Source organism: Halichoeres trimaculatus, unplaced genomic scaffold (assembly GCF_033239565.1).
Source record: "Halichoeres trimaculatus isolate MK-OKI-2021-1 unplaced genomic scaffold, fHalTri1.1 fHalTri1_scaffold_22, whole genome shotgun sequence".
Classification (NCBI taxonomy): Eukaryota; Metazoa; Chordata; class Actinopteri; order Labriformes; family Labridae; genus Halichoeres; species Halichoeres trimaculatus.
In genome coordinates this window covers 21377228-21392160 of record NW_027437200.1, presented here as the reverse complement: position 1 = coordinate 21392160, position 14933 = coordinate 21377228, and the positions used below count along the sequence as shown (strand labels likewise).

General features: G+C 35.2%; 1 protein-coding gene across 1 annotated transcript; it reads left to right on the top strand.

Annotated features, from left to right (window-relative positions):
• Positions 1-460: 460 nt before the first annotated feature.
• hnrnpc (heterogeneous nuclear ribonucleoprotein C) lies at positions 461-13040 on the top strand. Its single transcript, XM_074699369.1, has 10 exons — positions 461-600; positions 1062-1122; positions 3484-3517; positions 8589-8854; positions 10477-10549; positions 10633-10680; positions 10770-10927; positions 11035-11148; positions 12394-12536; positions 12657-13040. The coding sequence occupies exons 2-10, from the start codon at positions 1116-1118 to the stop codon at positions 12759-12761; spliced, it is 948 nt and encodes a 315-aa protein (XP_074555470.1). The 5' UTR covers positions 461-600; positions 1062-1115; the 3' UTR covers positions 12762-13040.
• Positions 13041-14933: the final 1893 nt, after the last annotated feature.

Here is a 14933-nt window from a genome sequence, read left to right as displayed (position 1 = left end):
TCAAATAATACTCTTTATTTGTACTACAGTATTGTTTTGAGTCACAACGTCGTTTCCCGCGTTTCACTTACATCGTTTTCAACAACACTTGTTGGAGTAAGTTTTCATTTTATGACACCGTACATTACTCCCCCCTTTTCCCGCCTGTTCTCTATCAGCACGCGCTTGAGGACTGAGGGTATTAACGGTCTGTTTAGTGAAACATCTGACCACAGCTGCGTGACTCAGCTTTTATCGAAAAACACAACACAGCGTTGATGTTTGAAGCCTTCACAGCCGGGGAATCCAACCGCAGCCCGTACGGAGTCTTGATAAGTCTATAAATCAATGGAGTTCAGTGTGTGTGGGTGACGTCACTTACAAAGAGTGACAGACGCAAACTACCAATCAGAAGCGGGTATAGCCGCACGCGGTAGAATCAGCGTCAAATCAGACAGCAGGAAGCAGGAAGTAGGCGTGGCTTCTCTGTTGTCTGTGTGAGTCGACGCCATTTCGTGTCTGCTGGTTTCAAGGTGATACAATCAGCCTGCAGAGCCGGATCTTTACCGTGTCAAGTAAAATCTGCGCTGAATTTAACTCATTTTTACTAGTTAGCTCCTGGTGAGTATTTTTAACCGAGAGATTTTTCCCTATTTTTTATTTTTTTCCTGACTTTGAACCGTCTTTTGGACTTTTTGTTTTTTATTTTTAATGCATTTTTCCTGCCTGATATTCCTGAGACTGTGTTTGGCTTTAGTGGCGTACATTTTGTTTGAGCTGCGCACAAACTAGTTTTAAGTACACCAAGATTTTTGCCTTTGTTTTTCAAATAAGACATCTGACAACCTTCGTTTTTTTCAGGGCTGCTGTGTTGCCGAATTGTTTATCATATTGTGGTCGTATTTTTTTTAAGGAGAGATGATGGAAGATTGTTCCAGAAGCAGTCGCTCTTTTTCTGGAAACGTGTTTTCTGAAGGTTTTTTATGCTCGTCCTGTGCTTTGCCCCCACCTGTAACTTGACTTGCAGTGGTTGACATTGACTCATGAGCCGTGTTTTTGCTGTCTTCTTGGTGTTTTGGCAGAGCTGTGACAGTATATTTTCTGCAGCAGGAGTGATGTGATTTTTTCCCCCTCTGATGACAAGTGGGTGCGTTTTTTAAAGGAACATTATCTTAACAGTGTTTTGATTGATTTTGCAGTCACAGACTTTGGATTTCAGTTGCTTTGAGCTGATATGATGATTGTTTTTTTTATCAGATTGATAGAAATCCTCTTTTTTTAAGCTGTGGAGCTGCTGAAGGCCTGAAGAGGGGCCTACAATGAGCTGTTTTGAGGTTATCAGTAGTAAATATCTCAGATTCCTTCCTGAAATAACCATCTTGTAGCTCAGTGACTGTATGGAGATTCATATCTGTGAGAAACTTGTATGTACAAAGGCTTACAACAGGTGGTAGGAAGTCTGCCACAGTAAAAACAGAAATCTAAGCCAGTGTTTATCTTTTCTATCGAGCACAACATCTTATTACACTTAATATAACCCAAATTCACCTGATAAATACAAAATAAACTGACTTCTTTTAGGAAGAAATAAAAAAAAACTATTGCTGTAATATTTGTAAAGCATAAAAAAGTCCTCCATTGGCTTGAATAAATTAGTTTCAATAATTTCTTGAAATAAGACATTTTTCTTTTTTTTTTCATGTTTTTTGTCTTTTAATTTCTTGATACAGCTAATGAAAATAAAGAAAACCCTCTTATTTCTAAGCTCTGAGATAAAAGGTCACAAATCAGACCTAAATCTTAGAGATGGAAGAAAAAAAATAAAAATAAATAAAGACAAAAAAATGAGGCCCTTATGGACGCAATCCTTAAAAAACATTTGGAATTCTTGAATTGAGTTTTTTATTCAAACAGATTTTTTAGAACAAATTATTTCTAACTATTGAAACATTTTCGAGCAATGTGCGCGTCATTTTTCATAAGAAAAAAAATATAATAAACATTAAAAAATGTCTTATCCCAGGATTCTGGAATAAAAAGTCACAATTTTGACCATATTTCAAAACTATGTTATCATAAATCTCAGAGTTAACATTCTTACCCTTAGGTTTCTTGATGAAAAAAACAAAACAAAACAATTCCAACTTGAGTCCTAGAATTTGGAGAAAAAAAATGTAAAAAAATAAATAAAAAAAGTTAAAAAAAAGAACTGTGCAGAAAAAAAGATCTTAGAAATATGAAGGAAAAAATCCAGAAAAATGCCTTAGTATAACATAATTAATGGCATTAGGGCTTGATTTACTTGTAAACAGTAAAAAGCCTCTGCCAATTGGGTACCAACATAGACTTGTCTCGCTTCCTGTTTTGAGACTTTATTATATTAAAAAACTTTAAAATAATGTAAAAAAAAAAAAAAATTGTAAACAAAACATTTTATTCTGGACCTCTCAGGTCAATTTGGCTCATACTTAGTCTGATAAAACACTTTTTACCCCAAAAATTAGTCATCACTTGCTTGGATTCCAGTTTTTGCTGTGGTATAAACTGTTAGACCTGCCCCCCCTGCTGGACTCTCACCTCCACAGCAGTCCTGTAGCAAGAATCCCCCAGGCTCCAGAGCTGTGCCTTTATCTCAGCCCCACAAGAGGAAAGGAAAGGAGACTAGACTGAGACTGATGAAACCCAAACAGGCTGGAGCCCTGTTTACTGGTCTTTTGTTCTCTGGAGGATCACACTGCAAAAAAACAGAATATTATCAACTGTTTTTGTTTTATTTTATGGAAAATTGTCTTGTTCTTCTTGATTTGAGCTTCATTCAACTGGTCAGTTCAGAAATGAGATCTGAACTGCTTGTAAGTAGCAAAAAAATCCGCAAATAAAACCAGAAAAATTAGTTCGAAAATTTGCTTGAAACTAGAAGAATTTCTTAATATAAGTAACTTTTCTCTTGCAATTCAGACCTCATTTTTGTCTTTAAATAACTTGAAATAAGACTTTTTTCTTTTCTGGTCAGGTGAATGTGGCTCATATTGAGTCTGAAAAGACATTTTCTACTGAAACTAAGACAAAAACACTTGATAAGATTCAGTTTTTACAGTGCAGCTGATGTTTTTTGGAAGGAAGATCAAACTTGCAGTTTTTATTGCAGTTAACGCAATAATCTCACTTTTATATATCTGCCTGTTCATAATTCACAGATTAAAATGAGAGAATCAGCAGCAAAATCAGCTGTTTCTACATTTTATTTTTTAGTGGCATAGTGCGGTCAGATTTTCTCACCTTTCAGCCTCCAAAACTAAAACAAAAAACAACAGGAAGCACCACCTGGAAGTGTTTCCTGTGATCTTTTTCAGGCTCCAAGTCTTCTAATCACACGACTCTGAAAAAAAAAATTTAAATGCAATGCACTGCAAGTTTTTTTCTTTCTCATATTTCAACTTTGTCTTTGTTTTGACAGAGTTTAAAAACCTTTTCTAATCCCACCTTTTTGTTTCCCTTGTTTAGTTTTTGAAGCCTCTTTTTTGAGCAGCAGCGAATCGTAAGTTGGTCTCAACCTCTTTCTTTTCCTTTTTTATTTTTCAACCTCAACCTTTTGGTTTTGACATTCCACTTTTGTTTCCTCCCCCTTTGTGATTTTGACCCCTTTTTCTCACCCTTTTTGGATCTTGTAGACGAAGCATGTAGTTTTTTTTTTTCTTTCTTTTTTTGTGCCGTGGAAGTAGAAAAATCAAGAGATTAATTTTCAAACTGACACTAAAACGTCTTCTCACACGACTTCTGTAGATCCCCGGTTTGTTTCAGTGATAACACGACTCCTGATTCAGTAACAAACTGCTGAATAACACTCCAGAAAAACTGAGTTTTGATGCTTTTGCTGCAGAATGTGTTAGTTTTTTTTCTTTCTTTTCTTTTTTTTTAAGTTTGCATGACTTGAACGTTTTGAAAATGTTTGATTTTACTGATCTGTTACATCCAGTTTGGAAACTGCTCTGCCTCCTCAACACGAGTCCTGAGAGCAGTGGTTTCAGTCAAAGCACAAACATCAAACACTGTGTTAGAAAACTGATCTGTTTTAAGGATCCCTGTCAAAATGAAACCAGAGTTCAATAAACCATGAGAGCTGCAGAAGCTGCACATTCAGGAAAGCCCAAATGAGGCAAGAATTAAAAAAAGAAGTAATGAAATGACCTATTTGAGGATGAACAGGATGTTGAATCAATCATATCTGGTTGTTCTGCAAGAAACAAACCCTCTGTACACTGGAAAAACAAAATCTTAGCAAGTTTTATGTTTTCTGCTGTAATAAAAATGGTCTTATTCAACTTTACATGAGCCATATGGACCTGTCAAGACCAGAAAAAGTCTAATTTCAAGATATTACAACAAGAAGACAAAAGCAGTCAAATTTACCAAAAGGAAAAGAAAAATCCTGCACACTTGCCAACTTCCAGAGAGAAAAACTTTAATGCGACATTTCGGTCATAGACCTTTATCAAGCAAATATAAGTAAGTTTAAGATATTAAAACAAAAATAATACCCAAGTTAGTTGACAAGAGCTAAACACAATCATTCCATCTTCTATCACAACTCTTGATATATTGAAATAAGCCTAAAAATAAACTCTGAGGTTAAAATTGAATTCAAACCTTATTCATGGAACCACAAAAAAATAAAGTTGAAACTCTTAGATTTAAGAAAAAAATGCACAAATCCAATCAGAATTACAGAAAAATGAGACAAAATGGCAAAAAAAGTAGCTCATTTGAGATATTAAGACAGAAATGACGCCTGAATTGCTTAAAAACAAAAAGAAAATGTATATATGGGATAAGAAGAGTGTACTTGTTTTTATTCTTGGACCAAGACATTTTTATTTCATCAGTTTTTTTTTAAATCAAATTTCAAAAATATGAAAAAAAAAAAATCCTTAAAAAGCCATAATACAAGATATTGAATTTTTAAAAACAAAACTACATTGGCATAAAAAGGCAAAGGGGAAAATTCAAATTCTTGTGTAATTTCTTGAAAGTCAGGACGTCATTTTTATCAGTGTATATCTTGAATAAGGCTTTTTTTTCTGGACACTGACTCCTATAGATTTCTTTATTTCAGTGTGTCCAGTAAAATAGTTTCCATTTTGCATTCAGTTGCAAAATAAGCAGACACTGACTCGGGGCATGTCCAGATTTCTTGATTAGGGTGGTCCAGTTAGGGCTCTGACTTCTGTAAGGTTGGGAATAAGTATTTAATCCAACTCGATATACATAATTACCGCAAAAAGTCAAAATAAGATAAGTTTTTATGTCTGTTAGGTTAAAATTATTTTTATTACACTTGATATGAGCGACGCTTAACTTAAAAAGTCCAGAAATATGTCTTTATCAAGATGTTAAAGGACAAAAATGATACCTGAATTTCCTGTAAGTTGAAAAGAAAATCCCAACAAAAGGGTTAAAAAAATGAACACCGGTTCAGCTTCTTTAAAACAAAGAAGTGTATTTTCATGCATCATTTATGCAGAAGTGCTAAAAACTGTAGTTCATCAAGTGTCCACTAGAGGGAGGCTGGGTGCAAAAACACCAGACACCACATACACACCAGGCCAAAGACGGGGGTTTAAACAGCAAAAATAAACATCTTTATGGTGTGGCTCAAAACAAACATCTTAGGTGAATGTTTTTACCGCTTGTTATGTCACTCATGAGTTTTGACCATATAAGGGCATTGCTGTCTTGACTGACAAGTGGCCTCAAGAGGCTCAAGTCCCGCCTCTTTACTTCATCCAATCAAACAAAGCTAGGTTGAATTTAGCATTTGGAATTGGGACTCCATCGACTATGGGCTTCAAAACTCTGCATTAAAAACAAATGGGTGATGTCATAGAGACTATGCCCATGTATTATACAGCCAATTTCTGATGCCTGTGCAAAGTTTTGTAAGTATTTAGGCGCACTGACGCAATCAAAACTGTCAGATGAACATGAAAGAATCCCTAAACCATGTGATGCTAAGGCCCTAAGTGTAAAATAGAAACTACAACCTGTTAGCGTGTCCCTTTTTGAAAGCTCAGGTGTTAAAATCTCCATAAAAACTTCCCTCATCCTCCGTCCAACAGTAAATCCGGATGCTTACGTGAAAATCACACCAGGTGCTCGTTTGTAAACCCTGGATTTTGCTCTTGAACCCCGACATGCCACAAAGATTTAGAAGCATCCACTAAGCGGCCTGTGGCAGCACCCCCTCCCCCTCAAGCTGCGGACACCCTGTCAGCGCGCCAAAGCTACAGGAACATCCAAATCATGTAGAGGAGAGCAGCACATTATGCTTTGGCCAGACAGCCTGCTGCACACCGTGTAATCCCTGCTGGTAGCTCCACGGCTGCTGCTGCTGCTGCTGGCTGTTAGAACGAAGCCCAGCTGGCAGCCGTTAGCGTTCTGGCAGGTGAGACATGCCTCTGTGGTCGCTCAGGGGTTGATAATTAGATGAGAACAAGATGGAGAGCCTGTGTTTACTCAATTATGAGGGTTTATGGCTCCAAATGAAGACAGAGTTTACCTGAATGGTCTTCAAAATGAGATAAGAGAAGTCAACAAACAGCTAATGGAGAAAGTATGATGTGAAAATGAAGTGAAAGTATGTGTGTCAGTGCTGTAGAGGGTCTACTTCTCTACATCCCTCCTCCCTGCAGTGTTATATAACTTTGCAGTGTTTGTAACTAATGCAGCAGCGACAGTCTGGCTCTCATATTAAAGCTGACACACTTAACGCTGCTAATTGCTCGACAGGCTGATGTCTCTGGCTTGTGTAACTGCTGGTTAGAGCCGCTGGTGCTGAGAGCAGAGTCACAGACAGAAAACAGGAATTTACATGTTAGTAACTTTTCCCTTTTATTGTTTAATTTACACATTTCTTTGATAAATTAATTTTAAGGTTTCAACATTTTAACACACCACAAGCCATACACGTGATTAGCTTGATGCATGGTGGCTTCTTGACCTCATCTGACACATAACTTTAATGTTTTTATTGTCAGATTTAATTAAACTGTATGCATCTGCACCCAAATAATTAAGTTCAACCCATAAATGTGATGAATAAATGAGGTTAAAGGGCTGAATAAATAAATTAATAAGTCAGTGATAAAATAAATAAATAAAAAATAATAATAGAAAATAACAATAATAGTAATAATAATACAAATAAAATAATAACAAAACAGAAAAGATTAAATACATTTATTAAGTGTAAAAGATGGACAAACGTGAATAAAAAAGTTCATAAATGAAAATTATTTAAATTAAAGGGCTAAATAAATACATTTGAAAGTGATTAAAAATAAATTTTTAAATAAATAATAATAATAATAATAGTAATAATTAAAAAATAATTATAGAACAGAAAAATCAAAACAAATTCATTGAGCTTAAAAGACGGACAAACGTAAATAAAAAAGTTAATAAATACATTTGTTTGAAATTTAAGGGACTAAATAAATTAATAAGTCAGTGATTAAAAAAATATTTTAAAATAAATAATAATAAAATAATACTTGTAATAACAATAATAATAATTATAATAATAAAAATAGTAATAGAACAGAAAAATTAATACATAAATTTATTAAGCGTAAAAAAATGGACAAAATGTAGAAAAAAGGTAATAAATGGGATATGTTTGAAAAGTAGATAAATTTATGACATTTAATAAACAAGTAAATTGATGAACAAATAAAGGAAACTGAAAAAGTGGAGAATAAAAAAAATTAAATGTTTTTAAAAAAAATGAAAAATAAACTAGATAAATAAATAAACAAAAGCTACACAACTGAAAATACATTAAATGCATGAACAAAGAAATAAAATTAATCAATAAATAAAACCAATCAAATAGAATGAATATATAAATAAGTGCAGATTACAAAATAATATCACTCCAAAATGATATAAATATGAAAAATATTATATATTTTATAAAATATATTTTTTAATAAGTTCATCGTATAAATCATTAGCTGTTGGTTTTGCAGTTAATAACTGTGACAGTATTTATGTCAGTATCAGTCTCGATTCCCTATTGACAAATTTTGAGAGGTTGCTGCCATTTCTGAAAGTAAACAAGGCACTTAAAGGAAATTTCTCTGGTTCAATGTAACATTTTTTTGTCATAACAACAAACTATTTATCCCCCAGGTTTTTAACGACCAGCTTCATTTTTCAAACGTTTATCCACCTCCTCCTGCCCAGCCCCCTTTACCCTGTTTTTTGTTTTTGATGGAAGGAAAAATCCCAAATACAGGCTGTTGTTTTTGGAGGTAGCTGTTTTCCCTCAGTCGCTGACTCCGTCTCTCATAGTTTGCCGACGACCCTCTTCTCTCCAGCAGAGTCAGACTCAGGCAGGCAGACGTCCACTGAGCCGAGTACAGACACACAATGGAGTGAGTGCTGACGCTACATGACCCCACTACACTCTGTCTATTCTGCTGTCTGTTCACTTTTTGTTCCACTGAATTAAATCTAAACATAAATTCTCTTTTTTCCACTTCCTCTTGTCTCCCTGAACACATCTCAGATTTTAACAACATCTCTCTTTTCTTTTCTCCTTCCTACAGTTGGTCGTCCTCCTCCAGCCTGATGGCGAGCAGCAACGTCACCAACAAGACGGACCCTCGCTCTCTCAACTCCCGCGTCTTCATCGGCAACCTCAACACCCTGCTGGTCACCAAGGCCGACGTCGAGGCCATCTTCTCCAAATACGGCAAGGTGGTTGGCTGCTCCGTCCACAAGGGCTACGCCTTCGTCCAGTTCTCCAACGAGAGGAACGCCCGGGCTGCCGTGGCCGGGGAGGACGGGCGAATGATCGTGGGACAGGTGTTGGGTGAGTCTGAGTGACTCATACAAAGCTAAAAGAAGCTAGCTTAGCTTTCAGACATTTTAAGACTTTTCTTTTTAACAAGGCTTTTGGTTCTTCTTAGTTGTCGCTGTTTTAGATCTTTTTAACTGCCCTTTTCTGCTTCGTTTTTTTTTTTTTTTTTTTTTTTAAATTGCTTTTCTCTTTTTATCTGGTAGCCCTTTGAGATCTTTTGATGTAAAGGGCAATACAAATAAAATTTATTATTATTATTTATTTGTTAAAACTTTGTGATGCTGTTTTTGTTGATCTCAGGGATCTTAATGTCACTTGTTCAAGATATTTTTGGAATGGTTGGTGTCTTTTTTGCAAAAAAGTTATTCATCAAACCATTCAAAAAAATTATGTTAGATCAGTTCCAATGACTATGTAGGAGAAAAGATCATAGGAATGACACTAAAGAAATGATTAGAAAAAAGATTTTAAAGCAAAGATCAAAAGAATCAATATTAAAAAAGAGATAAAACAAATATTTTAAATAGCTAAAAAGAATTTGTGAAAATAAAATAAAATAAAATAAATGTTGATATTGAAAGAAGGTCAAAAATATTAAAGAAAAGATACAAAAAATAAATATACAAAAATAGCTTTAGAAATTATTTAACAAAAAAAAGTCAACAATTTAAAATAACAAAAATAAATTAAAAAAAAGATTATATTAAAGAATGGATCAAAGGAGTCAATGATATTAAAAAATGATTTAAACAAAGGGATTTTAAAGCAAAAATCCAAAGAATCAATATTAAGAAAAGATAAAAAAATAATATTTCAAAAAAGCTAAAAGGACCTTGTGATAAAAAAATATAAATACATGTTGATATTGAAAGAAGGTCAAAAATATTTAAAAAAAGATATGAAAAATAAATTTTTTAAAAAGGCTTTAGAAATTGTACAATAAAAAAACAGTCAATCATACAAAAAACGGTTGGAGGAATTGATAATACTAGGGAAAAGATGTTGCAAAAATCTGCTTTTAAAGTGAGATAAAAGGTATTTCAGCAAAAAAAATCAAAATCAATATAAAAAATAAAAATAAAGTGATATTAAAGAAAAGGTCAAAGAAATGTAGGAAAAGATCAAAGGAATTGATGATATTTAATAAACAATTGAAGAAATCAATATTGTTCAAGAAAAGTTTGCAAATTATTTGATTTTAAAGGAAAAATCAAAGATATTAAAGGAAAAAATAACAAGAATCCATATAAAAAGAGAAAAAAACAGTGACTTTAAAGAAAAAATCAAAGGAATTGATTCTTTCCCAAACATTTTTATTCTAGAGAGATTGTCAGTTTAAAGTAAACAGAAACAGAAGATTCAAAACAAAGAATTTTTTTTTTTTTTTGACACCTTCCTGTTGGCCGTTAAGGTTGTAAAGGTCTTAGAGAGTATCCCAGAATGCAACTGGTAAAAAGAGAAGGCCTCAGTCGACTCATATTAAATATCAGAGTCACATCAGTCCCAGTTTGAAGTCTTCACTTTGACACAGGGAGCTTTCCCCTGTTTTTTCTGAGCTGCTTTGCTGCCCTCTAGTGACAAACACCGGGAACTGCTGCGTGTGATTTCCATTCACTCTTCTTTCCTTTCTACAGATATTAACCTGGCAGGTGAGCCCAAACCTCACAGATCGAAGACAGTGAAGCGTTCTGCAGGAGACATGTACAGGTGAGTGTGCGCTGATTGTTTCAGTGACAGAAAAACAAAAACAAATCCAGGTAATCCTTCACCTGTTTCTGCTCTCCTTACAGCTCATCCATTGATCTGGATTATGACTTTCAGAGAGATTACTACGATCGGTAAACTCTTTATCTTTCACGTCTCGTCTGTTTTTTAACCACTGTTGTTTTTCTTTTGTTCTTAAAGTTGTTGTTTGTTTTTATCTCAGGATGTACTCTTACCAGTCCCGTGTTCCTCCTCCTCCTCCTCTGTCCCGGGCCGTCATTCCCTCCAAGCGCCCGCGGGTCAGTATGAGCGGAGGAGGCAGCCGACGGACCAAAACCAGCTTCTCCTCCTCCAAGAGCAGCCAGAGGACGTCCCGTACGAGTGGGTTTCACCGACCACACGCCGTCCTGTTCTCCTGACCGTCTGAATCACACGAGCTGCCCTAACGTCTTTTTGTCTTTTTGTTTCCTCTGTGACTCCGCCCACAGTGAAGGCCGACGACCTGCAGACCATCAAGAGGGAGCTGACGCAGATCAAACACAAGGTGGACTACCTGCTGGAGAGTCTGGAGCGCATGGAGAAGGACCACAGCAGGAAGTCAGGTAAGGATTTCAGATCATCAAATCAAGAAGATGAGAAAGGGTAGAAACAAAACCAGTAGATATGAAGGAGTTCTTTCTTTTTTCCCCAATTTAATTCCTTAAATGTTTTCTTCTTTTTCCGCACATTCATTTATTCTTTCTTTCTGTATGTCTTTCCAAGGGTTTTTCTTTCTTTCTTTATTCTTTCTTTATTCTTAGATTTTTCTTTCTTTCTCTTTGGCCTTTTTTTTCTTTTTTTCTTTGTTGTTTTCCAATCTTCCTTTTTTTTCTTTTTCTACTTTTCTTGTTCTTCTTTCTTTCTTTTCATTAGTTTTTTCTTTCTTTCTTTCTTTCTTTCTTTCTTTCTTTCTTTCTTTCCATGAGTTTTTTTGTCTTTCTTCCTGTCTTTCTTTCTTCGATTCTTTTTTTCTCATTGTCTTTTTTCTTTGTTTTTTTCCAATCTTCCTTTTTTCTTTTTCCTCTCTTTTTCTTCTTTCTTTCTTTCTTCCTACTTTCTTTCCATTTGTTTTTTCTGTCTTTCTTCCTGTCTTTCTTTCTTGCTTCTTTCTTTTTCCCAAATTTTCTTTTTCTAACATTTTCTTTTTTCTTTGCCCTCTTCTTTTCGCTTTCATTTTCTCCTTTTTTCCATCATTCCATTTTCCGTTGTTTCTTTAATTCATTTCTTTTTTTCCTTTCTTTACTTTTGTGTGGTGCTTGCTTCATATTTTTTCTATTTCCTTTTTTATTCTTTCTTTCATTTTTTGGCTTTTTTCTTTTTCTCTCCTTCCTGCTTTCCTATCTTCTTAGTTTTTTTTAATGATTTATTTTAGCCATTCCTTCTTTTTTTCCAAATTTTCTTTTTTTTCCCCCTTCTTTATTTTACTTACCAGCAGTCGTTCTGAGTCTGTATTAAACAGTTTTTTATCAAACCTGTTCTCACCTTTGTTCTGTCACTTCCTGTTTGTTGATGGTTTGTCGTGCACATTGAAAACAGCCTTGTCACAGAACAGCTGGACCTGGTTCCAGTGAGGTGCTGGTATTTTTTTTTTTATCCACGCTAAAGCTGCAGGAGAAAACAAATTCCTGAAATGTCAGATCTATTTTTAGATTTGACACTTGTATTTTAAGTCACTTGATATTTTCTGTGACGCGTTCTGCTCTTAGATAACCCAAGCTTCAACTGTCGGGACACGAATGTGAAAAACACAGAAATAAATCCTGTTTATTGTTTTGTTTTTTTACCCCTCTCCTCTTTCTTTGGTTTAGAGCTGAAGAGCAACAAACAGGAACCAGGTGAAGTGTCCTCCCTCAACTCGTCCACCTCCAGCAAGAAGGACGACAGCCTGAAACAGGACAGGGAGAGCCAGGACTCTGAGGAGGAGGGGGATCTGCTGGAGGATGAAGAGGAGGTGAGGAGCCAGGAAAGAAGTCTTAAGACAGTTTCTCAAAAACCACAGTTTTCCTCCCCTTTTCTCAGTCTAATGCGACCTCATTTACCTTCACTCATCTTTCTTGTCTCCTCTTCCTAGATGAAAAGCAGAGGGCGAGACGAGGAAGACGAAGAGGAGGAAGAGGAAGGCGAGCAGGAGGAAGGAGAGGATGACGGCGACAGTGTCAACGGAGACAATTCCTAAACACTCAGAAACACTCAGCAAGTTACAAACGCTCTCCAACACTCAGATGTAAAATCTTTAGGAAAGTTTTTTCTTTTTTTTAAAGTTGTTTTCTTTTATTTAAAACTATGTTATTGACATTTTCTGCCTTGGATACGTTAAAACATGAATGTGTTACATAAAAAAAGAAATAGTTGAGCTCAAATCAAAGATTTTAAATCATTATTTGTTTAAACAAAGAAACAAAGCTCAGCCCTTTTTATTTCAATCATACTTTGAGCTTCATGCCAATAAATAAATTAGCTTGGGATGCAAACTAGCAGAAATACCTGAGCACAGGTTTGAAAATGTAAGATTGATCTGCTGCACATCCTCCTTCTCACCAGCAGGTGGCAGCGTATCATCACAACAAGCCGTACAGAAATCCATCAACACTATCCTCAATTGATCACAAAAGATCATCTTCTTCTCGTCAGATCAAAACCGGATCATGTAAAGAAGCTCACATCATAACCCTCAAAAAACAACAGCAGCACTCTTATCGCTATGGAGACAGTTTCCTGTTTCGTTTGTTGCCGAGGTTTTGCAACCTTACCTGACCTTGACTTGTGTAATGCAGTGTTACTCCATGTTTGTCTGATTCTGTCGATGTGATGTTTGTCATTGGACTGCACTGGTTAAAGTGAATAAACATGTTTTCCAAGTTGGAAGCTGTTTGAGTTTTCAGTGATGAATTGATGCTTTCAGGACGCAGAGGATGAACGGGTTGGGCAACTGTATAAAAGTCAAACCAGCAACGTACGGTGGGTGTCAGATGATTTGCAAAAGCAACAACACAAATGCACCAGCAAAAACATTAAATAAAAGGACAACACAAGGAGCAAGAGCAAAAGTGTGAATTCCAAAGACAACGCCACAAATGCGAGAGCAAAAAACACAAAAGCAAAAGTCAACAACACAAATGAAAAAGCCACAACACAAATGCATGAGCAAAAAACAGAAATGCAAAAGTCAAAAACAAATCCAAGAGCAAAAAAAAAAAAATGCAAAAGCCACAACATGAAGGCAAGAGCAAAAAACACAAATTCAAAAGACGACACCACGAATGTAAGAGCAAAAATGTGAATGCAAAAGCCACAACACAAATGCATGAGCAAAAATCACAAAAGCAAAAGACAACGCCACAAATGAAAGAGCAAAAAAAAAAAAGAATGCAAAAGTCAAAACAAAAATGCAAGAGCAAAAAATACAAATGTACGAGCAAAAAATACAAATGTAAAAGTCAAATGCAAAAGCAAAAATCACAAATGCAAAGGCCAACACCAGGAATGTGAGAGCAAAAATGTGAATGCAAAAGCCACAACACAAATGCATATGTAAAAACAATAAATGCAAAAGCAAAAACACCAATGCCAAAGTCAAAACAAATGAAAGAGCAAAAATCAAAAATGCAAAAGTCACAACACAAATGCAAGAGCAAAAAACACAAATTCAAAAGACAACTCCACAAATTGGATGAGAAAAAAAGCAAAGGCAAAAGCCACAACATGAAAGGTAAAAGTGAAAAACTCGAATAGAAAAGACAACACCACGAATGTGAGAGCAAAAATGTGAATGCAAAAGCCACAACACAAATGCATGAGCAAAATACTCAAAAGCAAAAGTCAAAACACAGATGCAAGAGCAAAAAACACAAATGCAAAAGACAACACCACAAATGAAAGAGCCAAAAAAAGAATGCAAAAGTCAAAATAAAAATGCAAGAGCAAAAAACACAAATGCAAAAGACAACACCACAAATGAAAGAGCCAAAAAAAGAATGCAAAAGTCAAAATAAAAATGCAAGAGCAAAAAACACAAACGCAAAAGCCAACACCAGGAATGTGAGTGCAAAAATGTAAATGCAAAAACTACAATACAAATGCATGAGCAAAAACAATGAACGCAAAAGCAAAAATTCAAAAGACAACTACACAAATTGGATGAGCAAAAATGCAAAGGCAAAAGCCACAACATACAAGGCAAAAGTGAAAAACCCGAATAGAAAAGACAACACCACGAATGTGAGAGCAAAAGTGTGAATGCAAAAGCCACTACACAAATGCAAGTGCAAAAAGCACAAATGCAAAAGTCAAAACATAAATGCCAGAGCAAAAAATGCAAAAGCAAAAGCCACAACATGAATGCAAGAGC

What these genes read in the sequence shown, in the direction of transcription:
- hnrnpc (XM_074699369.1), top strand. An exon ending in TCTGCAGGAGACATGTACAG is followed by an intron (nt 10,550 to 10,632) that starts GTGAGTGTGCGC and finishes CTCTCCTTACAG; the next exon opens with CTCATCCATTGATCTGGATT. An exon ending in CCAGAGGACGTCCCGTACGA is followed by an intron (nt 10,928 to 11,034) that starts GTGGGTTTCACC and finishes CTCCGCCCACAG; the next exon opens with TGAAGGCCGACGACCTGCAG.